At 33.1% G+C, this 27,973-nt stretch overlaps 2 protein-coding genes and 1 non-coding gene across 3 annotated transcripts; 2 read left to right on the forward strand and 1 right to left on the reverse strand.

The window, feature by feature from the left end:
* Window positions 1-124: 124 nt before the first annotated feature.
* On the forward strand, window positions 125-9,171 carry LOC133195958 (ADP-ribosylation factor 4). Its single transcript, XM_061331944.1, has 6 exons — window positions 125-393; window positions 1,145-1,225; window positions 2,045-2,154; window positions 2,726-2,797; window positions 4,056-4,181; window positions 7,638-9,171. The coding sequence occupies exons 1-6, from the start codon at window positions 327-329 to the stop codon at window positions 7,722-7,724; spliced, it is 543 nt and encodes a 180-aa protein (XP_061187928.1). The 5' UTR covers window positions 125-326; the 3' UTR covers window positions 7,725-9,171.
* A 1,461-nt stretch (window positions 9,172-10,632) lies between these two features.
* Window positions 10,633-10,704, reverse strand: Trnag-ucc (transfer RNA glycine (anticodon UCC)). Its single transcript has one exon. It is a non-coding gene; the product is annotated as a tRNA-Gly (tRNA).
* Window positions 10,705-10,842: 138 nt separating this feature from the next.
* Window positions 10,843-27,790, forward strand: LOC133195955 (uncharacterized). Its single transcript, XM_061331939.1, has 15 exons — window positions 10,843-10,920; window positions 12,837-12,918; window positions 13,106-13,167; window positions 13,488-13,558; window positions 14,214-14,283; window positions 14,721-15,030; window positions 15,726-15,825; window positions 16,457-16,568; window positions 16,801-16,873; window positions 23,801-23,868; window positions 24,050-24,110; window positions 24,313-25,920; window positions 26,099-26,295; window positions 26,733-26,776; window positions 27,382-27,790. Exons 1-15 carry the CDS (start codon window positions 10,843-10,845, stop codon window positions 27,458-27,460), a joined length of 3,015 nt encoding a protein of 1,004 aa, XP_061187923.1. The 3' UTR covers window positions 27,461-27,790.
* The last annotated feature ends 183 nt before the right edge of the window (window positions 27,791-27,973 follow it).

The following is a 27,973-nucleotide window of genomic DNA, read 5'->3' on the forward strand; positions in this document are numbered from 1 at the left end:
AAACAAAAAATTATATCGAAAAAGAACTCAAATAATTTATGTGTGATTCTTGAATCGGAAGAAGAGAAGTGGTAATATATTTTTCATTTCGTTCTGTTCATTTTAATATGATTTACGTAGAACCACTTCCGCTTCGCATACGTCATTGTCAAAAGAAAATTAGGTTGGAGAAATTGACGTGGCATTGACAAATATTCGTGTATTAGGTTGTCATTGAGACGTTGTGGAAAGTAGCTTTGTTGTGAAGGTTAATATCAAGACCTAATCTATCCAAAATTTTCCATAATTTTGTTACCGATAATCGCATTAAACTTTAGTCATCGAAAATGGGGCTCACCATTTCCAGCTTGTTCAATCGTTTGTTTGGAAAGAAAGCAATGAGAATTCTCATGGGTAAGATTGATTCTTATACCGTAAAACTAATTTCATGATGAAAAAAAAATATCTTTGATATTTGTACTTCGATTCCATTTATAGGTCTTGTTGTCTAATTTAGTAGGTGGAGGATTTCAACTACACTTAATCAATATAAAGAAAAGGGGGGATCATAATCTTTGTAGTTACAAGAATCTAACTGTGTCTCTACCCTAACCAGAGTAAGAATACGTCTTATATAGTTACAATATAGCAAAATGGAGCAGATCCACTCTAGCAAGAACAGTTTTACTGAAAAGTAACCACCAAAAATTCCTTTTTGAGCTTGTACAAGTGTGTGCCTTCTGCTGGAATAAGAATCATTACAAGGGAAAAAAAGCAAAATGGTTTCTCATTTTTTAATTTTTTTTTCTCACTTCAAATTAATCTACCATGTTGCCAAATCATGACTTTCTGAATGGTCTCTAATGTAGTGTACTGCATGGGCTTTATGGGTTGTGGATATCGGCCTGGATAGCTCAGTGCACCTTATTAGTAATGCATGGGCCCTGGGTTCAATTCCTAATTCAACCTTAAACTTTCTCCTTTCCAGTTATGGTAGCATACACATAGATTAAGATTATCTACCCCATTTTATTTTATTACATTGTCAAAACATGGAAGAACAGTTGAACTGTGTCTAGTATAATTCATTATTTTTTATATATACATATATAATAATTCACAGTTCAAGAAAATGGCATCATGTGTAATGTTTAAATGTTTTCAGTTGGACTTGACGCTGCTGGTAAAACAACCATCCTATACAAGCTGAAACTAGGAGAAATTGTGACAACTATTCCCACAATTGGTAAGGTATTTTTTAAATGAATAGATGATTTGTGATATTAAGTAACGTCTAGGCATTTTGTATGTCTGCACATCAGACACATGTCAGAGGGCATGTATTGATAATCCAGAAGTTTGGAAGACTGGAATCATTTTATCAAAAATGCACCATGGATAAGGTACTTTCAATATATTTGAAGAACTTCATTGACCATACATGCCACCAATGAGGATTTTGGTAAAAAATTGTGGATGACTGTTTTTGTCTTATTTGAAAGCTATTATTATTCATACCCAACTCTACATGTATATCACTGAATGGCATTCATCCAGTTTTCATACTAGAAAAAATGATATAATTCAAGAATTTTTAAATTTTCTCAAGAAATATAAGGTTTAGCATTTGCAAGTTTCAGAATCACAGTCTATGCGAAAGTCACTGGACCGTAAGCTTGTTCATAAAAAAATTTTGTTATACATGTTATAATCTCAACTCTGGATCTATTTGAGGTTCAATTTAACAGTGAGAATCCCCCCTCCTTTTTTTCCAATCTCTGTATCATAATGTTGTATGAATGAATTTAAAGAAAAAAAGGTTGGTCTGGTAAGTAAATATATTTTTACGAGACCTTATGTCCTGTAAAAATTTTAGACTTTTTCACAGACTGGAATCATCATGGCTTTAACTAGTAAGCATGGTAAGATGAGAGAAAGGATGTATTTTTCTTCATTGCAATATATGAAAAGTTACAGACCATACCATTTTATGTTTCTTACATGTAGTTTGATTATTCATATTCTACACCCCTATCAAGAAATTTCACCCAAATTTTTATTTTAGGTTTTAATGTGGAGACAGTTGAGTACAAGAATATTAGTTTTACTGTATGGGATGTTGGTGGTCAGGACAAAATCCGTCCTCTTTGGAGACACTACTTCCAGAATACTCATGTGAGTTAATACTTCTCTATTGAAGAAAAAATTGTAAACAAAGTTTCACGAAATAAATTTAGTGACAGTACAATGTTAAGAACATCTTTTACTTTGCTCCTGTTAATTTTATTGTTTTCTAGAAAAAAAAAATCTATTCTATCTTTGTATTCTTGTTTTTCTTCCATTACTATTATTATTTATGACATGTTTCACAATATTTGCAAAAACTAGTCAGGATAATAGACCCATTTACATAAAACAGTTTTTCAAAGACAAAGTGTTTGTTTCAAATGACAGTTACAGGTACTTGTATTTATCAGTTATGATCTGTAAGTTTGCTACATTAGGATGCAGTGATAGTGAAGTAATAAGATATATACAGTCAAAGCTCGTTATCTTGAACTTGAAGGAACAGGGATATACGTTTGAGATATCTGAGGATTCGAGATAATGAGGTTAAAAACATAAAGAAATGTGGTTGGGACTGCTAAGTCACTTAAACACATCCCTGGTATTTGAGATACTGGCATTTGAGATATCGAAGTTCAACTATATACATATTTGAGGCTGAAATTTTATTTCTTTTCAGGGTCTCATTTTTGTTGTGGATAGCAATGACCGAGAAAGAGTTGATGAGGCTAAGGCAGAATTATGTAAAATGGTGAGTTGTAGATCATGTAGATCAGACACTTAAAATAATTTATATGGCACACATAATAAAAACTAGACACATTACTATTAAATTTTCTTCATATAGAAACAAAATATAATTTTCATGCTAAATTTAGGATGTAGCTTATAATTTATGCCGAAAACAAGATTATTCCTTATATCTGCTAGTAAAGAGTTCTTAAACATTTATTTATATAAATGTGCTACATAACAGTGCTTGTAAAATTCAAATGAGCTTTGAAGATTTGCTTCATTCAGAAAGAACTGAATGTACCATCAATGAAAAGTGTCACAAGTTTACGTTGTGTTCATGATCTGAGTTTTTCACTGTTATCTAAAAACACTCCCAAATAGGAATGTAAAATTTTTAAAATCGATAACTGTAAAAGGAAGATCATATCAAGTATGCAGATGAACAGGAAAACAAAAGGATACACTGGTAGTGATGTTGTCTATCTGTATAATAGATCTATTTATTTAAAAGAATTTTTCTTTTCATAGATTTATTATTTGTGTACAAAAGGACCTATCTATTTTATACAAAGATGGTGTCACTCTTTCATGTTCTGTGTAAGAAAATATTAGTCTGCAATAAGCAAAAAAAGCTAGATTTTCTTGATATGGGTAAAGTTTGTAGATGTCTCTGAATAATACACATATGCTTGCCAAATGAAATAGCAGCATCCAAACAGAAGTAAAACAAGTGAGGCTGACAGAAAAATTGTTTATTTAAATATTCTACCTCTTGAGAATTCTGAAAAGATCAGATGTGTTCAGCAAATTATTGTTTGAAGAAAAATGAGTCCTAATGGATATTTTGTTCACAACATTGAATGTAAAGTTAAGTAAATAATTGTTGTCATTCACTTGTAACAGCAATGCAGGAAAAGCAGGGGTATATATTTAAAGAAATTAATATTTATGTGTACATGTATATATGGCACAGAGAGGATTGAGTTGGGTATATAAGTGAATTAAAAAAATAAAGATTTAAAGAAGCAGTGTTTTTGAAATCAAGTCTTGGAAGGAGAGTGACATCATCCATTAAAATATCTGAAATAATTTGGGTGCTCTTCATATATATCATACCTTGCATCTAATATCTTAACAACCAAATTGTTCAGTCTTCAGATTTTCAACTGAAAGAAGAAGCCTGATTTCATTCAATTAGTTTCACACCAAACTTACTAGTTTTATAGCTTTTTTGCATATTAATTTTTTTTTATAATCTGTTGTTTCTTTTGTAGTTGGAGGAAGATGAGCTAAGAGATGCTGTTTTATTAGTGTTTGCCAACAAACAGGATCTCCCCAATGCCATGTCAGCTTCAGAAATCACAGAAAAACTGGGACTCAGTCAACTAAGGGGACGAAAAGTAAGCAATATTTTTGTATTATTATTAATTCTGAGTGCAAACAGAATTTTGCTTTATATTTTAATTATATCATGTGATAAAAATCTGATATAAAAGAAAAATAAAAAGTACACTTTCAGTTTTTAGCTCACCTGAGCTGAAAGCTCAAGTGAGCTTTTCTGATCACCCATTGTCCGTCGTCCGTCCGTCTGTCCGTCCGTCCGTCTGTCCGTCCGTCTGTAAACTTTTCACATTTTCGACTTCTTCTCAAGAACCACTGGGCCAATTTTAACCAAACTTGGTACAAAGCAACCTTGGGTGAAGAGGAGTTTAAATTGTTAAAATGAAGGGCCAAGTCCCCTTCAAAGGGGAGATAATCAAGAAAATACAAAATTGGGTGGGGTCATTAAAAAATCTTCTTCTCAAGAACCACTGGGCCAGAAAAGCTGAAACTTATCTGGAAGCATTCTAAGGTAGTGTAGATTCTAAATTGTTCCAATCATGACCCCCGGGGGTAGGGCGGGGCCACAATGGGGAATCCAAGTTTTACATTGAAATATATAGGAAAAATCTTTAAAAATCTTCTTCTAAAGAACCACTGGGCCTGAAAAGCTGAAACTTATGTGGAAGCATCCTGGGGTAGTGTAGATTCTAAATTGTTCAAATCATGACCCCCGGGGGTAGGGCGGGGCCACAATACGGAATCCAAGTTTTACATTGAAATATATAGGAAAAATCTTTAAAAATCTTCTTCTCAAGAACCACTGCGCCTGAAAAGCTGAAACTTATGTGGAAGCATGCTGGGGTAGTGTAGATTCTAAATTATTCAAATCATGACCCCCGGGGGTAGGGCGGGGCCATAATAGGGAATCCAAGTTTTACATTGAAATGTATAAGAAAAATCTTGAAAAATCTTCTTCTCAAGAACCACTGCGCCTGAAAAGCTGAAACTTATGTGAAAGCATGCTGGGGTAGTGTAGATTCTAAATTGTTCAAATCATGACCCCCGGGGGTAGGGCGGGGCCACAATAGGGAATCCAAGTTTTACATTGAAATATATAGGAAAAATCTTTAATAATCTTCTTCTCAAGAACCACTGGGCCAGATAAGCTGAAACTTACTTGGAAGCATCCTGGGGTAGTGTAGATTCCAATTGTTCAAATCATGACTCCTGGGGATAGGGCGGGGCCACAATAAGTACTTTGGGGGGGGGGGGAAATCAGGTGAAAAACAGCAAGGCCAAAGTTACTCAGGTGAGCGCTGTGGCCCATGGGCCTCTTGTTTGAATTCTTATTCATGTAAATGGTAGTTGTTAAATTATAGGTATTATTCATTTTTAGCTCTTCTGAGCCAAAGGCTCAAAGAGCTAATGCTATGGCCATTTGTGCGGTGTGCGATGTGCGTAAACTTTTTAGAATATGGGCCATAACTCAAGAACCCCTTGGCCAATTATTGTCAAATTTGTCACAGGGTATCCTTGGCCCAAGGGCTCCCTTTTATACTAAAACTGGGGTTGTGACCCTTTAACAAGGGGAGATAATTAGGAAAATAGAAACAAAAGTACTGGTTGCTAAAAAATCTTCTTCTCAAGAACCACTTGGCAGATTATCACCAAACTTACACAAAAGGATGAGGATATGTTGTAGATTAAAATTTGCACGGGGATTTACCCTGGGGCAAAGGGCGTGGTCTCAAGGTCACTTCAAAGTTGACCAAAAATTACATTTTATTAAAATGTTGATATTTTGCTTACTATAAGGACTAGGATCATCAAATCTTGTCAGTTGGTGCATCTAAGGACCTCATATCATGTTGACTCAAAAGTAGGTCACGGTGACCTACTTTTTAAATTTTGCGGCCATTCTTTTTCAAAATGATTTAGAGGCATATTTTGAAGAATTTAAGGCCTATGATCATCAAACTTTGTCAGTTGATGCATCTTGGGTCCTCAAAGTACGTCAACTAAAAAGTAGGTCACCTTGACCTACTTTGTGAATTTTATGGCTAATCTTTTTTAAAACAATTAAGGTCATTAATTCGAATACGGGGAGGCTTAGAATCATTAAATCTTGTAAGATGATGCATCTTGGGGCCATAAAACATATTTATTAAAAAGTAGGTCACAGTGACCTTCTTTTTGAACTTTGCAGGCATTCGATTTCAAAGCGTTTTAGAGGCATAATTCGGACATTTTAAGTCCTATGATCATAAAACTTTGTAAGTTGATGCATCTTGGGTCCTCAAAAAAGGTCAACTGAAAAGTAGGTCACCATGACCTACTTTTCAATTTATATGACTATAATTAAATATTTCAGGTACTAATTGGCTTAGAATCATCAAACTTTGTCAGTTGATGCATCTTGGGTCTTCGGAGTAGGTCGACTAAAAAGTAGGTCACAGTGACCTACTTTTGAAAATTTATGGCTTTAATTAAATATTTCGGGAATTATTTGGCTTAGAATCGTCAAACTTTGTCAGTTGATGCACCTTGGGTCTTCAGAGTAGATCGACTAAAAAGTAGGTCACCGTGACCTACTTTTGAAAATTTATGGCTTTAATTAAATATTTCGGGTACTTATTGGCTTAGAATCATCAAACTTTGTCAGTTGATGCGTCATGGGTCTTCGGAGTAGGTCGACTAAAAAGTAGGTCACCGTGACCTACTTTCGGAAAATTTATGGCTTTAATAAAATATTTCGGGTACTAATTGGCTTAGAATCATAAAACTTTGTCAGTTTATGCGTCATGGGTCCTCGGAGTACAACAACTGAAAAGTAGGTCACGGTGACCTACTTTTGAAATTTTATGGCTGTATTTAATATTTTCAGGAATTATTTGGCTTAGAATCGTCAAAATTTGTCAGTTGATGCATCTTTGGTCCTCGGAGTAGGCTGACTGAAAAGTAGGTCACTGTGACCTACTTTTGAAAATTTATGGCTGTAATTAAATATTTTGAGTACTTATTGACTAGAATCATCAAACTTTGTCAGTCGATGTATCTTTGGTCCTCGGAGTACAGCAACTGAAAAGTAGGTCACGGTGACCTACTTTTGAAAATTTATGGCTTTAATTAAATATTACAGGTACTAATTGGCTTAGAATCATCAAACTTTGTCAGTTGATGCATCTTGGGTCCTTGGAGTAAAACAATTGAAAAGTAGGTCACTTTGACCTACTTATAAAATTTTATGATTATAATTTTCAAAAATATTTTAGGTATTAATTGGCTTAGAATCATCAAACTTAGTTGATGGGTCCTCAGAGAATGACAAGTGATAAGTAGGTTACCATGACCAACTCTCAGGTACTAATTGGCTTAGAATCATCTTGGGTTCTCAGAGTGTGAATTGGAATTTCAAGGGTTTATGTAAATATACAGGATGCTTCGAGGCTTCAAATAGAAGTGATAGGTTGTACAGTTTATCAGAAGAGCGATTCAAGGCCCATGGGCCTCTTGTAATTATTGTTTCTTTTCAGTGGTATATTCAAAGCACATGTGCCACACAAGGAACAGGATTATACGAAGGACTTGATTGGCTCTCAAATGAGCTTTCAAACCAATGAAAACTTTGTTTGCAAAAGAGGCTAGGAATTTCTTTGTGGATTTGCATTTACATTGTAATTGTTCAAACATTCAGTCATAAGCCATAAAGATCAGAACAAAGTATTGAATGGACCTAGTGAAAAACAAGTGTTCACAAGAAATTGTTCATAACAGGGCAGAACTCCTTGTAGGAGAGACTGCACATGCTTGTGTCATTGTTATCAAAATGTTAATGTATTAATTAATCATTAAATTATGTGTGCATTGTTCATATGGATAAGTGATGTATTTAATATATATACATGTACAAGTTGTGATTTTATGTATTGAGGATTGTCTTCATTCCAGATTTTAGTATTCAGTATATGAGACCAATATGTTCAAATGTCTCCCGATACTTAATATAGATTCCAACATTGAAAAGGTCATATATTCAATTTGGATTTGGATTTTTAAGAAGTTTGATGTATTTTTTTTTCTGTACAATACTTCGTATGTCTGTACAATACTTCATATATCAGGAAAGATGTAATGTAGCAGACATGCGTATAACACTTCCTAAGCTATTTATAGTGCCATCAGATATTTGCTTTCACAATGCAATGCTAATTGTTCTTCTGTTAAATTCACAAAGTTTGATGGCATCATAGTTGAAGCTTACTCTTTATTATCTGGAACAGTACTACATAAGAACAACAATAAAATGTCACATGGATTTGGGCTAAATAAGAAAAATATTTGCTTTTCCAGTACCATCATAAATTTATGAAGATAAATATTGGGTGTACATTTTTCTGTTTAAGTCTTGGTACGCCTGATAATTCTATTGAAATTGTTTTGGTGTTTATATGTATATGCATTAAAGAATGGGCATGCTCTTGAAACAAAAAACATTCTGGTGTGAAAAAAAGTTGTACATAATTACATGTATGTAGGTGACATTATTGCACTGTGCATGCTGTTTTGTACTGATTTGCAGAGCATACAGTGTTCCAGAACTGTCAAAAAACCAATGTTACATCATTTTCAGTTACACATTCACATACCTTAAAATACAGTTTGGTTTAAACATCTCTTTTTTTTATGGTGTATGGGAAATTATTTAATATAGACAGTTTTTAGTATTTCCTTTTTAAGATAACTTTTTTGCACAACTATCAGTTCTTTTGGCAATATTCAGGAAAAAGCTCTCTATGTTGTGTCAAAATATTTTATTTTCTTTAAAAATTGTATGGCATATTTTTCCACCTTTAATATGTACCTGTGTAAATTCAAGCTAAATATCAGAATCTGTTTTATTGCAAAATTTGTATTTTCATATTTAAACTTATTTTTTCACTTTCTTCATGAATAGAAACAATTAAAAGCTGCCTGTTTAGCAGACAATGGTGTGGGAGAGTGAGATATTACGGAGGAATCTACGTGTTCTCTGTAAAAATTATATGAATAAATTGTGATAAAAATGAACTTTTGTAACACTCCTTTGATTCACAATGCACCAGCCTCTGAAATATCATGATTTCATTTTTGATCAAGCAGGTGATGATTTCAAAGATAGTATAGGTTTACTATTCTTAGTACACGTGTGGATCGGGGGGGGGGGGGGGGGGGGGGGGTTCCGGACCCCCCCTATGGAATTTGCAAAGTCATTAAAAGTATATATACTGAAGCAAATAAAAAATGACTTTGGACCCCCCACCCCACCCCACCCCAGAAAACTTGGACCCCATCACGAAATAGGTATTTTTCACATTTAAGAAATAGAATTTACGTTTTTTTTTTTGGAACCCCCCACCCCCCGGAAAATAATTCCTGGATCCGCGCCTGGTACACACAATGTGGTGTGACTTTTCAGGGGGGGGGGGACATATCAAAATTTAATTGAAAATGGCACGATTTGATGAAGGGAGGGGGCACGATTTATGAAATTGTGTCTATGATTTTGACTACTTCAACAAATGGTATAAAGCATGCATGGCTTTTACACTATCAGTTCACAAATAATTGTTGGGTAAGGCAGATAACATTGAATGATGATTTTGTTTGACCTTTAAACCTAAATTTTTACGTGCTAGCTAATTTTTATGTTGAAATCATCAAGGAATTTTATGGGCATTTTTAAACTTAAACGTTGAACCAAAAGTTAATGTCAGAAAATGTTATCTGCGCTGTTACGACGTTACTTTTCGGCACTCATTTTCAGGTCGTGTCCGCCTGGCGCAGAGTGGTTAGAGCGTGGCTCTAAAGTTGAGGAGTTGGGGGCATCCTCACAATGTCGAGGTTTTGTGATTTCGGAACTCCACACAAACCCTTGACATAAGTCGCTATTTAAAGCTACTATTTCATTTGTTCCTGGTCTAGGAGTGGAACCAATCAGAAAACAGCTTTTATTGTTGGTAAGTTTTGTAAACAAATATGACGTTTTAAAATGGAAAGTGTCGATATTGTAGAATTTGCGACTAGTTACATTAAACGAAACATCGGGGATAAATTTTTGGAGGATCGTCCTCCTAAAAATCACAAAAAGATATGCTCTGGAGTTGGTCCATTTGAAAACCATGGATTTGAAAAATATATTCTCATTGGTTAGTTTATAATTACCCATTACGTCATGTGTATTGACATTGTGAGGATGAGTTAGGGGTTGATCCTTACGTCACGGTTCGAATCCACTGTGTGACGTGGATGCCGTTCCTTCGGATGAGACCGTATAAACCGAGGTCCCGTGCAGCAGTAGGTGGCACGAAAAAGATCGCTACATGCAGTGACTGCTCAAAGGTCGTTATTTTATTTTTTTTATTGTAAGTTCAAGTACTCGATTAAAAATCTATGCACAAAAATATAATGAGAAATTTCCATTACAATTCATGTCGTGTATGAAATAAATAAAGATTATCAAAATACAGGAGAGGGAGAAAAAAAATACGCTGCGTCGGCCGGGAATTGAACCCGGATCGACTGCTTGGAAGGCAACCATGCTAACCATTACACCACCGACGCTTAGAGTCAGGTCGTTGTAATTCTGCATATAAACATTTGCACTGATCCTTTTCAAGCGTCTAAATGACACGGAAATGACACATATATGGCGGGAAATAAAATCATAACTCGTGAATAATTGATTAAATTGTCTCTGTGATGTTGGCTCTAAAGAACTCAAGGGTGGCATCCAAGGCTGTACATAGTCCAAAAGACTGGACTTACCGTGAACTGAAGGTTTGTTTATGAATAACATCTACCTTGAACTGCTTGAAGTAATTCTCTGCATACAAATTACAAGTATCAGCTGTGTATGATAAACAGGTCGATTACAAATCAGCTGATTTCTTCTATAGTAACAGTTGTTAAAAATTCGTCAGTTATTATGGATCAATAGCTCATATTGGGAAATAATTGCCGATATGGGATATGATATCCCAAATGGAATGTTCATGTAAATTCACTGAGCAAAATATACCAAAAATTAGCTCGAAATATAGTAAATCGGCATAAAAATGCATAAAAAGCAGAAACATAAATAACGTTTATGTTATTGTCTATGATAAAAACTACAACTTTTGGTAAACAAGGTTCTCTGCAATCCTACTTGATCCAAAGAGTTTCCAACAGTTCATGGACATGGGGGTCAATCTCTCAAAACGTAGGTTCATAGAAATACTTGCTTGCCGAAAGTTATTGCTTTCAGTGTATAATTATGTGGATTTACAATATTTCTAGCTATAGTCTGTCCCATGGTACTAACATCATTACTTTGCATTATATCTCAAAATACTGTAAATACCTGGGGCTTTCAAAGTAATGTTAGTTTGTTTCTGTAAATAGTACATTTTCTTATTTACAAAAATTTCTGCTTGGAAAGAACCCTAGAATTCAGTTAGTATGTTGACAAGGGTATCCAGTCAACTCGTACCCAAACCCAGAGTCAACTCGTACCCACAGCTTAAATGTCAAAAATTAAATCATAAAAAGAAACAATTGTTTTCAAGGGTAAATATATAAGTTTGTATGATTCTAGTATTTTATTTTTTAATGTTTATTGTTAATGACTATATAAATAGTTCTATTTTCTCTGATTTTGTCACACTATAAGATAGCAAAAACAAAAAAACAACAACACACAAACAACAAATTATGAAACGTAAATTTTACATTTAAAAAAATCTTTTTTTTTCAGGTAAGTAATAAACATTATGGATATAACCATAATAAACTTTACAAATTTTATGGCATTATATGGTACGGCATTATAGAGTGTTGACTCTTTGGGTATGACTCGGTTTGGGTATGACTCGGTTTGGGTACGAGTTGACTGTAAATCGTTGACAAGACAGCAAATTCAAAGTCTACTGGGATTTAACATTACAAAAAATGGTCTCCACTTCAGAAGGGGATCTCCATGATCATTATCCATGATTTTCTGTTGCTTGCCGTTAATAACATAATAATGTTCAGAATCATTTTACATCTGATTCAAATGCCACTTCACTTACCCCAGTGTTGGTAATTTGTTTAACAACTCCCTTGGATTAATCTCCCTTGACGTCAATGGCCAAAAATTACATTGTAAATATAGTAGACATTAAAACATTTAGTCATATATATGTGTTTGTATCACGTTGTATGCATCCAATATTGTTAAAACAGGTTTGGAAATGATGAAACTTTAATGTTTAATTGTATTTCTTTGAAAACAAGTCAAAATTTATTTGATATTCTTTAAAATGTGGAGGGAGCCCACATGTTAGAAATACTAGAATTTTTTTTTCTTCATTTTCTGTACAGTTAATATATATCCCATATTGGATATTATAACCAAATTAGACCATTTTATCCCACCTGGGCAATTCATTCCCACCTTTTAAGTACACAATGCCAATAATAGTAATGAAATGACAGACAAACAAATGAAAGCTTACAGAAACCTATTTCTTATGAGAAGCACACCAACTACTGTGAACTCACAACTCTGACAACCATTTATTAAAGTGAAGAATGCAGTTTGTGACGTGAGAAGTCCAATTTGTCAAATGAGGGGTCTATACTTAAAAAAGCATTCTCTTTTTTTTATCAACCTGCTTCCAGTTGGCATTGAATTGTTATACTTCACATTCACACTCACACTTTTCTTGCAGGAGATAGATAGCCTTCTGAGATGTCCAATTTGTTATGATTTCATACATACTGCCATGATTCTACCAGAGTGTTCACACACATGTAAGAAGATTATGTTATTATAAACAAGCTTTAACAGCTTTAAGATGCATATATTATAGCAAAAGTTCTGCACAGAGCTAAAATAATCCTTTACATTGTTTAAAATTAAATGTATTATGTGGTAATTTCTCTACAGGCACTGTCAGTGTCAGACTGAATAATGGAATATCACAATCTTTTTTTACAGTCTGTTCTTTCTGCATCAGACAACATTTATCCCACACCAACAAGTGTCCGATCTGTAATAGTGTAAGTACATTTATTATTATAATACTCATGTACATGTTTTATGTGTAATAGTGGGCTGATGTAGGCAAAGCAGGGAAAATGCTTGGCTTTAGGAAATATGTGTAGGCCTACCTGCAAATGTTTGTGTGGTTAATCTGCATTGTTCCTTTGACAATTTTGAGTATGTAACGGAAAAAAATATATACTTTTAAATTTGCATTCTGATGAGTAATCTGTGATTATATTTATGTATCGTCACAAGGAGTCATTGTATCTAGGTATTAAAATATGTAAACTGATAATGATTTTTAATATTTTATTTCAAATTATTGTATGTTCAGGCTGCATGTGAGAACAATTTAAGAAACAACAGACTGGTAGATGATGTGATTTTACAGTTTAAATCCATCAGGTAAATATACATGTATGTCATTGAACGATTGGTTTGTCTACCATAAATCCATGAAATATGTCTTAAATTTTCATACTGTTTGTGTTTAAAAGCATATTTCAGAAAAGCTTTATTCAAAATTTTGCATCATTCAACAAAAGTTTAAATGGTATACATTAGCTTTTGTTATACCTTTAAAAATTAGTTCCTATATAAATATATACTAAAAAAGTCTAACATTCCTAATGTTTTACTGAGCAGTCATAAAAAAATTGATGTTTGACCGCAGAGTGAGATATTGGACCTGTGGACGAGATATTGGACAGCTTATGTCACACTGTGGGCGGGATTATCTAAATCTTACTTGTATTCATTAGTGTGGAAGCTAGCGGCAAAAGAAAAATGTATAATTACAAAAATAAATAAAAGGTATAACAAAACATATATTGACTGCGTTCTCGGGCAAATGCGTTTTGTCGACCCCTCAAACCAAACTTTGCCTTTGGCCTAACAGCTTCAGGCAAACAGTTTGATTCTTGGGTCCGACAAAACGCATGTTGCCCTCGAACCCAGTCAATAAATGTATAATAGATGACATTATATAAATTTTGATCAAGAAAATCTTTTGCTGCTGATTAATTAATGTTTTCATTAATGTTTTAAAATTCCTTTTTAGATCTCGTTTACTTGAAATCACAATGAAACACTCAACTGATAAAGATGTCAACTACTGCAATTTCAACAAAGTATGAACTTATATATCTATTGCCATTATTTTTTTATTTCATAAAAAGTAAAATTCAAATTAGTATGCAATATATTTAATGTTAAGCAGTTCCACAAATGGAACAGTACTTTGTTACATCTTAATATAAAGTACCTTATACATGTATAATTTAAAATCAAAATATACTTTTTTTTTTACCAATATCTTTAATTTTAAAACTACGGTTGAACTTCGGTATCTCGAACACTGATATCTTGAATACCATGGATATGTCGAAGTGATTTGGAGGTCCCAATCCCTTGTTCTTAAGTATTTAACCCTGGGTATCTTGAATCCTTGGATTTCTCGAAGATTTTCCTGGGTCCTATTGGGTTCGAGATAACGAGGTTTGACTGTATTAAGAATGGAGAATTGTGAACATTGTACTGAATTTTTTTTTTGAAATTCTGCCTACAGAAAACATTGCAAGACACAAAGACTCAAAGTTTACTTCCAATTTCGAAAAATACATGTAATATTGCTACAAAAGATGTAGCTGTCATTGACCTCGTATCAGAAGATGGTGATGAGAATGAAAAAGATTTTGAGGATCAAACATCTAATGAGGATAAAGAGAACATCACAGAGGTGGATCAAGGATTTTGTACACCTAAAGCCAAGGCTGGTACACAGTTCACTGATCTGAACAAGATCGGAGAATCCTCCAGCTCAAAGACGTGGAGCCCATCTTATCTTGGCATGTTTTCACCTTCACCAAGAAAAATGGGTAAAATTACCATTTCAAAATGTATTCAAGTAAATTTGCATTAAAAGTAATTATAATTGGCTTTAATTTGGAAGATTCAAGATGAGCACTCACACTTTTTCAATATTTCTTTTTATTGATATTTAAAATAAAACATATACATACATGTATTTTTCAGATTGTCATGTTGAAGTGTTAAGAATTGGATATTGATATTTTCTCCTAGAAACATGTTAAACAGTGTAATTGTCATTTTCTTTATCAGTTATAAATAAAACTTGGATGTTTTGAAGAAAAAAAATTACTACCCCTACACACCAAAGAAGGCAAAGATTTAGAATTAATAGTCCTTTTAGGGAAAAAAAGTTCAAAGTCTGTTAGCTCTGTTGAAAACCTACTAATACATGTAATATCGGGCTAGCTATCGATCAGAATGAATTTATGCAGAGTTCTTTGTATATTGACTTCAGTTCATTACAAGATTTGCAACACTGATTTCAATTTGTCCTTGATTCATTCAATTGGTTGGTTAGTCGGATTTCATTTTGTCCTTGATTCATTGATTTGATTGCATGGCTAGTCTGATTTCAGTTGTCTTTGATTTGATTAGGTAGTCTGATTTCAGCTTGTCCTTGATTCATTGGTCTCATTAGCTAGTTTCAGTTTGTCCATATGCTTTGGTTTACTGATGTTAATTGTTGGTGGACTACTTTCAGTTCCTTGTCCTGTCTGTGGAATATCTTTAAAAGAATCTGCCATGAATGATCATCTAGACATTTGTCTTGGGGGAGAGGAAAAAAAGTCAGCACTTAGAAAGTATGTTTAACACATTAATAAATAAAATCTTTGTCGTTTTGCTCCTCGATTTATCAGTTTATTTTTTTATAAGCCTGGCAAAATGTGAAGGTTGACAATTAATACATGTACATATGCAACAATGTTTTAGTACAAATCTCTTTTCTGCTTAAACTTTCAGTAAGGCGTGACAATCTCGGCAATACATAATTAGCGTCTCTCAAACCGTGACCTAGATTCTCATTGGTTAAGAAATTAATAACATTAGCAACTTTAGATTGTTGTTAACAAACGATGAGATGACATAAACCACACCTATTTACTGTAAGGAACGATGTAATTGGTTCCTTGCTTCACTCGTTGACTCTGACTCATTTTTATCCCATGTGTATTTCACCCATAAATGAAAAGCTCTGTAAATTTCAGTATTGATGAGCTAATACGGCAACCAATAAGAATCTAGGTCACTGTTTGAGAGACGCTAATTATGTATCGCCGAGAATGTCACCCCTTACTGAAAGTTTAAGCAGAAAAGACATTTGTACTAAATGTTGTTCATCATTTTGACATAGTTAAATATAGAAATTTTAATCATATTTTAGCGTTTGCAAGAGTGATTAAATTACTGGAAATTTATTTTGTTTAATTGTAGGCAAACGCCTAAAAGGAAACCAATGGCAAAGTTAGTGTACAATCTGATGTCAGAGAGGGAAATCAAGAAAAAGATGAAGGAAGTGGGACTCTCTACAACGGGAGATAAAAAAGTAAGTTTTAAAATAGTTAAAATCAGCAGCTGCCTTGGAAAAATGGAAGGAAGTTCTTGCATGTATTTTGACATTTATGAAACAAAAGCATACATTTGTACACAATGTTTTGATTTACATTACAGATACATGTATTTGCTACTCTTGTTGAGAGTTAAAACTTGCATTCTGCTTTACTACCCTGTAATAAGTAATTCGTCTGGTAGAGTTAATTTTCTGTTCTTATTTGCAGGCCTTGATCAGAAGACACCATGATTTTGTGATGCTGTATAATTCTGAGTGTGACTCATTAAAACCTCGATCAGGTAAAGGAAATATGAATATGTACATATATTACTAAAAGTCTTTTTATTCACAAGAACTTTATTTTAGCATAATTATGAGGGACAGTTTGCTCTAGAAAATTTCATTCTCATTTTCTCATTCTATTTTATTATTTTGTAAAGATTATATAAAACATTTAACAAAGTTCATGAAAGTTTTGTTTCGCTTATAAGTACCAAACACCTATCTTGCAAAAATAAGGTGTCATGAAAATTTGGTGATCTACAGTATTTTTATGACATAAGTTAAGCTTTGTTTTACCTGCTTAGTAACATTATAAACTGAAAACAAAAAGAGCACTGATTTAATTATTTTATTTTATTTTTTTTTTTTTTTTTCTTTTATTCAGATTTTACAAAGACATTTTGGGGTAAAGTCTCCTCAGAGACCCCCTTATAATCCGCACCATATGTGCCAACAGCTTTCTGGATTGGATAGCATAGATCTATATATACATTGATATTATTAATAATAATAGTATAATGACAATGAAAAAAAAAAGGATAAATTTCTAAACAAAAATAATATTAAAGTATTCCGTATTTTTTTCTTCCGTTTTATAATGTCAAAATTTATACAGTACAAATGATATCCGGTTGTAACTTTGAATATAAACATTGAGTTATCCTCGACTTTTTTTTTTTTTTTTTAAACAGTCAAATAATGCAAAAAGACTCGAGGTAAAATTAAAATCTACAGGTTATGTGTATAAAAATTTACTACTTATGAAATCCGTGTTATCACAGAGGTCCCATTTCACCTTCCAAAGTCCATATTGACCCCCACTTGTTAACATGCTTCTTTGGTCAGGCTACCCAAGAAGCATTGGATTTCATAAGTTGTTAGGTAATAATAACATGAAGGAAAAATGCTCTATTAACTATGAATTATATATGTCTTTCAACATTTATACACATTTCAGCTAGTTTGAAATTTTTATATGACATTTTTATAATATTATAGTACATCAATAAATTGCTCTTCACAAATTTTATCAAATTTTCAGTAATACATGGTTCACAATTTACACGACATTTCATTTTATATTTAAATATTTTTAGAGCTATATAAGAAATGAGTATGTTCAACATTTCAGATAGCTGAGTTTCTTCAAAAAAACCAATTACTATATTTTTCCAGCCAATATTGAACTTCAATGATTGACTTACTTTTTTCCATATATTCAAGGAATCATTACACTTATATAAAAGATGTTCTATATTTTCTATTTCACCACACTTGTGACAGAATCTATGCACATCAGTATTCCATTTACTAACATTCAGATTATTATTCAACAGTTTATGTAACAGTTTATAATTAAAATCAGCAATTTGTCTATCAAACATTTTGGTAATTTTCATATGAAAAATTTTTGGCCATATTGATCTAGGAATATCAAATAGATCAGTCCAGTATTTTACTGTTACAGGTTGGTGAAATTTCTTTGCTCTCAATATGTTGTAGAAAAAGGAGGATTTCTGACTCTCAAAATTACAATAAATATCTCCATAAAATAAAGCAAAATGATAGTTTTTAATGTTGACATGCTGAGCTTTTCTACATTCAAAAATCTTAGAGTATTTATTAAACACTGATTTCATTATGAAATATTCACAGAATATATTTCTTTTATCTAAGATTTTTTCTAAAAAGTATGAAATATCTTGTAATCTCCCATTTTTATCAAAAAGATCTCTTGTGTATAACACACCTGATTTTATCCAGTTTGATAGAAATATTGGCTTGTTTTTATACATGAATAATGTGTTCTTCCAAATAGGTAATGACAGGAATTCATCTGTGGATATTTTTTTCATATCTTTTTGTTTTTTGCATTTATTGAATGCACACAGTGCTTCTTTGTAGAAACAAGGAAGGAAATTTAATTCTTGATAATCTTTAATATCTTGCAAATTTGTTTTGAGTAAGTAGTCAAGAGTAAATTTTTCTTTACTAAGAATGTTTTGTATAAAAGACACTAAACTATTGTTAGATTTAAGAATTCTTGGAATCCAAGAGGCTTTTGCAGAGAGGAACTTTGTTTCAACATCAAAGATATTAATACCACCCTCCTCCTCTTTTCCTATAAGGGTATTCCTTTTTATCCTATCTTTAGCATTCCAAATAAAATTATAAATTGTTCTATTGATTTGTTTGAAATATTCCTCGGGAGGGTTAGGAAGAATACTAGCTATATACTGAAATTTTGATATGATAAGATTATTTACAATTTCTTTCTTACCAAAAATAGTCAACTTTCTTTTTTCCCATGCTTTAAAGGTATCAACAATTTTATTTATTTTTTCATTCCAATTTTTTTCTTCACAAAGGCATTTGTTGTGTCCTATATAGATTCCAAGTGTTTTAACTGGGTCATTTGTTGCTCTTATTCCATATACATTTTTACATGAGTCCTTTAAAGGTCCTAGGAGTATACATTCAGATTTATGTAAGTTAAGTTTAGGACCGGCAAAGATAGAGAAACTATGAATAATATCTATCACATGTTTTACAGACACCAAGTCTTTTAGAGGGTTCGTTGAATCATCAGCATGTTGTAACATCTTAATTTCACATTGATTATTGACTTGAAACCCTTTTACCTGTTCTGATTTATTTATTCTGATTGATAAGATTTCAGTAACTATTATAAATAACAATGCAGAGATGGGACATCCTTGTCTAATGCCTCTTGTCATTCTACAAGTTTTTGAAATAAAACCATTATTCTTTACTCTAAAAGTAGGATTATTGTATAGAATTGAAATCCATTTAATAAAATTTGGACCAAAATTGAATTCTTCTAATGTTTGTATCATAAATTCCCATTCAACAGTATCAAAAGCTTTTTCAAAATCTAAAAATAATAGTAATCCATTCTCATTTTGATTTTCACAATAGTCAAATATATCTTGAATTAGACGAGCATTATTCCCTATATATCGGCCTTTAATATATGCTGACTGGTCTTTATTTATCAATTTTGAAATAACACTTTGTAATCTTCTAGCCAAAACAAATGCAAGTATTTTATAATCACAGTTTGTTAGGCTTATGGGTCTGTAATTTTTTAAATTTCTTTTATCACCTTTTTTGTGTATCAGACTTATAACAGCTAATTTTTGAGATGATGGTAGTACACCATATTCAAAAGATTTTAACAGTGAATCATAAAAGTAATTTTTTATATCATTCCAAAATAATTTGTAGAATTCAATAGGTATGCCATCTAGACCTGGTGATTTATTGTTATCCATGCTTTTAATTGCCTCTTCACACTCTCTGAGGGTAGGTAATGCCTCACATATTTTTTGTTGTTCTGTGTTAAGTTTTGTTTTTAATTCAGTTCTTTTTAGATAATTACTTATGTCTTCAGTTTTGGGGTTTTGTGATGTATACAATTTTTCATAGAAATTACATAATTGTCCCAAGATATCATTACTACTGAAAAAGGTTTGGTTATCTTGATTAATTTTTTCAATAACATTAATTTGTTGATGTTTATTTTCTAGTTTTAAGAAGTAAGAGGAGCATTTCTCTCCACACTTAACCCAATTTGCTCTAGATCTAATGTATGCTCTTTCTAATTTTTTATCATATATCTGTTGTAATTCTTTTTCTAACTTATATTTTTCTTGATTAATAATTTCATTAAAAGGTCTATTTTCAATATTTGTAATTCTTTTTTCAATTTCTTTTACTCTTTGTTTAGTACTCTTACTTTTTGTTTTAGAGTAGGTTATAGAGTATTCTTTAACAATAAGTTTAACCATTTCCCATCTTTCTTGTGGACATTTTACATCTCTAAGCTCTAGTTCTTTATTTTTAGCTCTACTGGTCAGAGACCAGAAGAGCTTATGCGATAGTAAGGTGTCCGTCGTCCGTCCGTCTGTCTGTCTGTCTGTCTGTCTGTCTGTCTGTCCGTCTGTCTGTAAACAATTTTTCAAAACACTACTCATCCTACAGTTTTGGTCCGATTTCAATATAACTTGGCACACAAGTAGACTACACTAAGATACATAATTTAGTGCATCGGTTTTTGATTTCGATGAACGGTGTTGCCATGGTTACTAAAAATAGAAATTTCTGTGAAATTCCTTTAAAACTCTACTCCTCCTACAGTTTTGGTCCGATTTCAATATAACTTGGCACACAAGTAGACTACACTAAGATACATAATTTAGTGCATCGGTTTGTGATTTCGATGGACGGTGTTGCCATGGTTACTAAAAATAGAAATTTCTGTGAAATTTCTTTAAAACGCTACTCCTCCTACAGTTTTGGTCCGATTTCAGTATAACTTGGCACACAAGTAGACTACACTAAGATACATAATTTAGTGCATCGGTTTTTGATTTCGATGAACGGTGTTGCCATGGTTACTAAAAATAGAAATTTCTGTGAAATTCCTTTAAAACACTACTCCTGCTACAGTTTTAGTCTGCTTCTAATATAATTAGGCATACAAGAAGACTATACTAAGATACATGATTTATTGCATTGGTTTTTGAATTTGATGAACAGTGTTGCCATGGTTACTTAAAATAGAAATGTCTGTGAAATTCCTTCAAAACGTTACTCCTCCTACAATTTTGGTCTGATTTCAATCTAATTTGGCACACAGTTAGAATACACTACGATACATAATATGTATTTCTGTTTTTTTTTATTTGGGTGAATGGTGTTGTCATGGTTACCGGTACTAAAAATAGAAATTTCCGTGAAATACTTTCAAAACGCTACTACTCCTAGTTTTCATTTGATTTCAATATAACTTGTCACAAAAGTAGACTACATTAAGATACATAATTCTATTTATTGTTGCATGTTGCAATGTTTCAAATCCAAGTGCTACTTTTCTTTTGTTATACAAACAGACCAGTAGAGCTACAGTCTCATCAGAGACTTCTGGTTTAAAATGTCTTTTAGTTGTTTACAGAAGTCCTCATTTATTAGATATGAAGTATTCATTTTCCAATATCCACAACCTCTTTTGTTTTTCTGGAGAATAAAATCTATTTTTAGCCCTAGATGATCACTCATCCTATTGTTATTTACTCTGGGACATTTTCTTAAAGAAAAAGAATCTACAGATAATGAAAACCTTTCTGCAAATAAAATGTAGTCTATTCTGCTACTTGGAGTATTGTTTGCATTGCACCAAGTAAGACCAGGTTTATTTTCATGAATTTTTTTCCAACCATCTATTAATTTTAACTGTTTGATTAAAGAGTTTAATTGTGTTTTGCTTGTATCAGTAGTCTGATTATAGTTGTCTATATTGCAATTTAGATCTCCACATACAATCAGGTTTTCTATACTTTTAGCATTTTTTCTTAGCCAAGACTTTGTTGTGGTGTAAAAAGCCTTCCTATCAGATATATTATTTGGTGCATAAAGATTTGCTATTGAAAACGTAATATCATTAATTTTAAGATTTATCAAAATTTTTCTTCCATCAGAAGATCTGTGATAATTTATCAATTCATAAGAAAAATTTTTTCTAATCAAAATAGAAACACCCCTACTGAAAGCTGAGCTCGAAAAGCAGTGAAAACTTGAGCCCAGCCATCTGGCATTATATTGATACTCTCTTGATTCTATATAATGAGTTTCTTGTAATAAGAAAATATCTATATCTAAATCTTGAAGCCAATTGTATAAAACTATTCTTTTTTCGTATGTATTTAATCCCCTTGCATTTAAGGAGAAAACACTTAATAAAGGGTTAAGCATAATTGTAAGATTTGTTCATACCAAAAATTGCGTCAGTGGGAGAAAAAAGTTCATAATAGAAAATCAAACGGTAAAGGATATTAACCTTGCTCGCTAGTGTCCGTGTCATGACCACTTGTAGCGTTGATATTCTCTCGGGATCTCTTTGATGGTCCTTCCTTAAGCTGGCTAACGAAATCAGTGATTTCCTTCTGTGACGCCCGAGCAGCTTTGCGAGTAGGTTGCCTTGGGAGAGACCAGCTTCTTGGTTTGCGACGGTAGTTTTTTGCTATAACTTTGATTATAGTGCCAAGCATGTTTTTACCGGGCCAAGCTTCAGGATTTGTTTTTAGAGTAGCTGATATGTTGATACCAGTCCCCCAGAAATCGTCGTACGTGGCTTCCGCTATGATAGATTTTGGACCACATTTTTGTAGAGCTTCCTGAAAGGGTTTGATCTGAGAAGCTTTAGCATCTATAATGGTAGACATGACCTCGGTTTTCTCTTTTTCCCATGATTCGTTTTTAGAGATGCAGTCTCCGATGCGCTTTGCGTCTAATGCAGTCGTCGCTGAGCGAATTTTTTCGGCAGCCACAAGATCGCCATTACGAATCGCTTTGGTAATTTGAAAAGCGTGTTCTGCTGACCTGTGATTTTCTCCGAAAACTTTGAATTCACTCATATGGAAATTTGATAGGATGTTTTTGAAGCCCTGAAAAGCGACCACATTTTCTTGCTCTTGATAAAATTTGCACTGAGTTTCCCCGGGTGTCATGAAAATTTGGTGATCTACAGTATTTTTATGACATAAGTTAAGCTTTGTTTTACCTGCTTAGTAACATTATAAACTGAAAACAAAAAGAGCACTGACTTAATTATTTTATAGCAGTAATCAAATAAAGTAGGGATATATATTAAAAATTAGTTTGCATTAATTTGCTTCTTGCAGTGGTGGAAGGTCTGTAAATGTTATCTTGATCACCAAATACATTTGAACTTCGGTATCTCAAAAAATGGATATCTTGAAAACCATGGATATGGATGTCCTAACCACGTATTTCTTAAATATTTTACCCTCAATATCTCAAACCCTCGGATATCTCTAAGTTTTTTTTCGGTCCCATCGAGTTCCAGATAAGGATGTTTGACTGTACTTAAAATGAAATATTTCTTTGTGTTTTATATATAGTTCAAGATATTGTGAAGGAGGTGGAGAAGATGGAAGACATCAGAATCAGAAATAGAAGGGACAATAATGTAAGGATACATAAATGTCATGATTATTTCTGTTTGTATTGTCATTAGTTCATAATGATGATCAATATTTTGTGGCAGTGCAGTGTCTGTACTGTTATAACAACTGGTTTTAAATGCTTTAGATATTTTATGTAATTACTTTTTTGTGCTCAGTAGTACAATTTAATTTTTTTTGTTCTAGAGACTTGGCATAGAGAAAAACAGCTCACCTGCCTCCATAGAGAAAGCTCAGAAGGTTTACTGTGAGTTGTAGCAATACTTTGAAAAGAAGATCGAGTAGAAGATAAGAACTTGTGAACAGTGTGATTTATTTAGATGTTACATACTAACATATTTAATTGATGTTTTCTTCTTGTTCTTTTTGTATGATTTTTTATGTATGTCATTTTTGAAGTCTGAGAGAAATAGTATGTCATAAATGCATCTTTTATATTTCAACTTCAGTGAAAAAGCACAAGTCACATTTCTCAAACTTGATAGAAGAGACCAGACGAAGAATGAGGGAACAGAAAGCTGAAAGGAAGAAGTCATCAGATGTAAAAGAAAAGAATGAAGAAAGTCAAGCATCTGACTCGGAGCTTGGTGGAACGGGGACAGAGTGTACCCAAAGTGAATCTGAGGGAGACTCAAGGACATCTGAAGGTGACTCAAGAAGGACTTCTAGTAGGAACGGGAGAAACAAAGAGACAGGAACGAGAAGAGGAACTGATGTAAGGATAGCAGAAATTGACATGGATTATGATGTTAAAGTAGTCTCGTCACAAAGTGAAAGTGAAAGTAAAGTTCAGAGAAGATCAACAAGAAACAAGGAAAGAACTAAAAAGGGTGAAGTTCATCAGCTGGAGACATCAGCATTAGAAGCATGTGATGTGGAAGTAGTTTCTTTGGAAAGTGATTCTGAAAGTGAAAATGCTAGACCATTGCAAATGGAACATAAAAGGACACGAAGCAGAAATACTCATGGAAAAACTTCAGAAGGTGGCACAGAACAAGTATTGACAGATACTATAATTGATGATGAAAGTGGACGTAGGAAATCGCTTAGGACCAGGAAGAAAGCAGATGCTGACAAAGCACCCTGTAATTCTAGAACTCATGTTTCCCAAAATCAGAGAATTCATGATCGAGGAGCTACAGCCAGAATTAAAAGCAGAAATAAGCCTGTTGTTGGAAAGAAGACAGGTGATTCTGTCTGTGAGGTGATAAATGTGGATAAAGCTCACAGGAATAGAGATGGTTTCAATAAATATGATGGACAGAGTATTCAAAGGAGAATTAAAAGAAACTACAGTAAATTTCTTTCACATTCTGAATCATCAAAGAGCAAGAAAACTTATCATGAAGGTGAAGTGGAAGAAATTTCTGACACAAGTGATGTGGAAATGGGCATGGATGAGCCATTGGAAGAGCTGAACATTGAAGAAAGTCAGAGAAAAGATTCAACTGCTGTATTTGAACATGAAGGTACTTCGGGAAATGTTTTAGGTGTTGAGAAAAGAAATACAGAGGTAATAAAATGCAAGACTACATCATCATCACCAAGCAGTTCAACAATAGAAGTGGATAACAGTGAAGATAAATTTGTTTGTGTTGCATCTGTACACAGAAACAAACCCAGTGCAGATTTGATCATAAATGTGCCTGTTGACTTGGAGAAAATAGATTGGGCAGAGGAAGGAGAGGATGATCGGAAAAGAGAGAAGATACAGAGACAGTTTCTTGGAAGCCCTATAAGGATCCCAGAGATTAACAGAACTTGTAGCTCAGCACAGGAAGATGGGGAAATTCTCTCATGTGATGACAATATGGATGAGAATCATGATGAAAAAGATGGAAAGAAACAGAAGAGTAACCCTAAGAAGAGTATTGCAAAGAAGGTCAGAAAGAATTCTTCTGAGGCATTAATTGGACATTCCTATGATGTGGACCACAATGAAAGGGATGTAGCAGATCTGAGGACTCTTAAGACTCCTGATGGAAAGTCGGAATCTTTACTTTCAGAAGAGCATTGCTGTCAAGAGAAGGAAAAATTGAGAGATGACCAAGATGAGGGTATATATATAGTTTTACAATTTGCTTGTAGCTGATGTTTCATATAATATCAGTGTGTAAAATTGTAATTGATGGCTTAACATGTGTTACGGTTTTCTTTCCTTAACAGTTTAAGTAATATAGTTGACACTGTGCAGATTATAAAATAAGTTACATTAAAAAAAAAATCTCTCTTTAGAGGAAGGTGTACAAGTGGATGAAACTCCAGTGAAGGATTATGATGTGGAGAATTTTTCCACCCTGTGGCCAGCATTAAGTGGAGGAGCGGATGTGTCCAGGGCCAGAGCTCGCCATTTTTCCTCTATGTCAACCCAGAGCAATAAATCTAACTGTAGTGATCTGTCAGCTGTCTCCTCCCCCATCAAAATTGAAGAGGTTGGCTAGTCTTCATATTTACAAAGCTACAGTTCTTGTTTAATTAGGCCATCTTTAATCTTTAAAAAACTGTTTTTTTGGGCCCTTTTTTGACTCATGATAAAAAATTGGGTTGGTAGGTAGGTAGTAAAATTTTTCTTCCTTTTGAAAAATTCAACATCACTGCTGAATTTTCTAAATTTGTTGAAATTTAAGGTGTTTATAGAATTAAAATTCTTGTCCACAGGATGAGAAAATTCTGGAATGAATTAAAAAAAAAATGAATCGTTTTGAGTCAGGTCATTTTTAGTCAGTCGGTCTGGAGAGAGAGCAAACAAAACATAATGATGGCCTTATCTCTCAGAGGATTCTGCTGAGATTCCTAGTCTCCAATACTTTAAGAGACAATAAAGATATTGAAATACATGTTTTAATACTTTTCATTTTATGTTCTTTAGGACATTCAAGAAGAAAGAAGCACCTCCAGATCATCAAGTAGAAGGTAAGAAAGAGTACACTTAGTTCCTGGTAGATTTCTACATTCAGTATGTCTCACGATCTGATCATTATGGTTGCTTATAAACCATAGAAATATTGCTTTAGTGGCTGATTGCAGTGGCAGGTGTAGAGAAGTGAGAAGGGGGACTCAGAGAGCTGCATTTGCCCAGCTTTACGTTAATATGATTTGATCAATAAGCATGGCAATAGGCATGGCTTAAAAAAAAATTATGTGTGGGGCGGGAAAGAGAGAGACAGAGAGAGAGAGAGAGAAAAATAGGCGGGGCTTGGAGCACATGAATTTTCTTGAATCAAGAGCATGTAAATATAGGGAATAACTGTCAGATTTTTTTATTTTAAGATGATGATCAAGCAATTAGCTTGCAGTTTGGCATTTATGCAAATTATTATGCAAGCCAATTGCTTGATCATATCATAAAACCAAAAAATTAGGCAGTTATTCCTTATTGAGAAGGCTGGGACCTGATAACTTGCTTTGACACACTGAAAGTATTCCACGTCAGTTGGAGTATAAAGATTGCTATATCATTATGGTGGGTACTGCACTGTATACATGTTCTTATGTAGGTATGCTTTTCTGTTCTGTAGGGAGATTTTGGGAGACTTTGAGAACAGAAAGAGGAAAAGACTAAGTGAACCAGCATCCAGAAAACGTAGACGAAGATGATAATCGCATGAAGTAAATATCATGTCAAGACTTTTCCATAATGTCCAAGATGTAAAGAAGTGATGTTAATATTTAAAAGTGAATTAATTGCATGCAATGTGATGGTTTCCGTTGTACAAATTTTTATATTGAATAGTCACAAGATGTGATGCATGAAAGTGAGTTTAATTTAACACCTGAGAAGGATGACTTCATATTAATCCTATGTTTGTGCTGAACAACAAAAAATTTGCATCTGTGTTATCAGGAACTGGTCAAATTATTTAACAAAGATGACTTCATATTTACACTGTATTTGTACATACATGTATATATTTGTCTTAATTATTAAAGCTGAAATACAATATAAAATTATTGATAGAATTGTTTTCTTTTTCATTTCGTATAAAAAATACAGCTTCTTTAATAAGTTACTCTGAATTCCCAATTTGAAAGCGACAAAATTATGTCAAGCTAAGAACAAAGTAGAAAAAGACCCCTCCCCCTTTTGTTTTTAAATTTATCTATACAGAC

This window comes from Saccostrea echinata, unplaced genomic scaffold (genome assembly GCF_033153115.1).
Source record: "Saccostrea echinata isolate AGI-Se365-2 ecotype Australia unplaced genomic scaffold, CSIRO_AGI_Sech_v1 ptg000029l, whole genome shotgun sequence".
In the NCBI taxonomy this organism is placed as follows: Eukaryota; Metazoa; Mollusca; class Bivalvia; order Ostreida; family Ostreidae; genus Saccostrea; species Saccostrea echinata.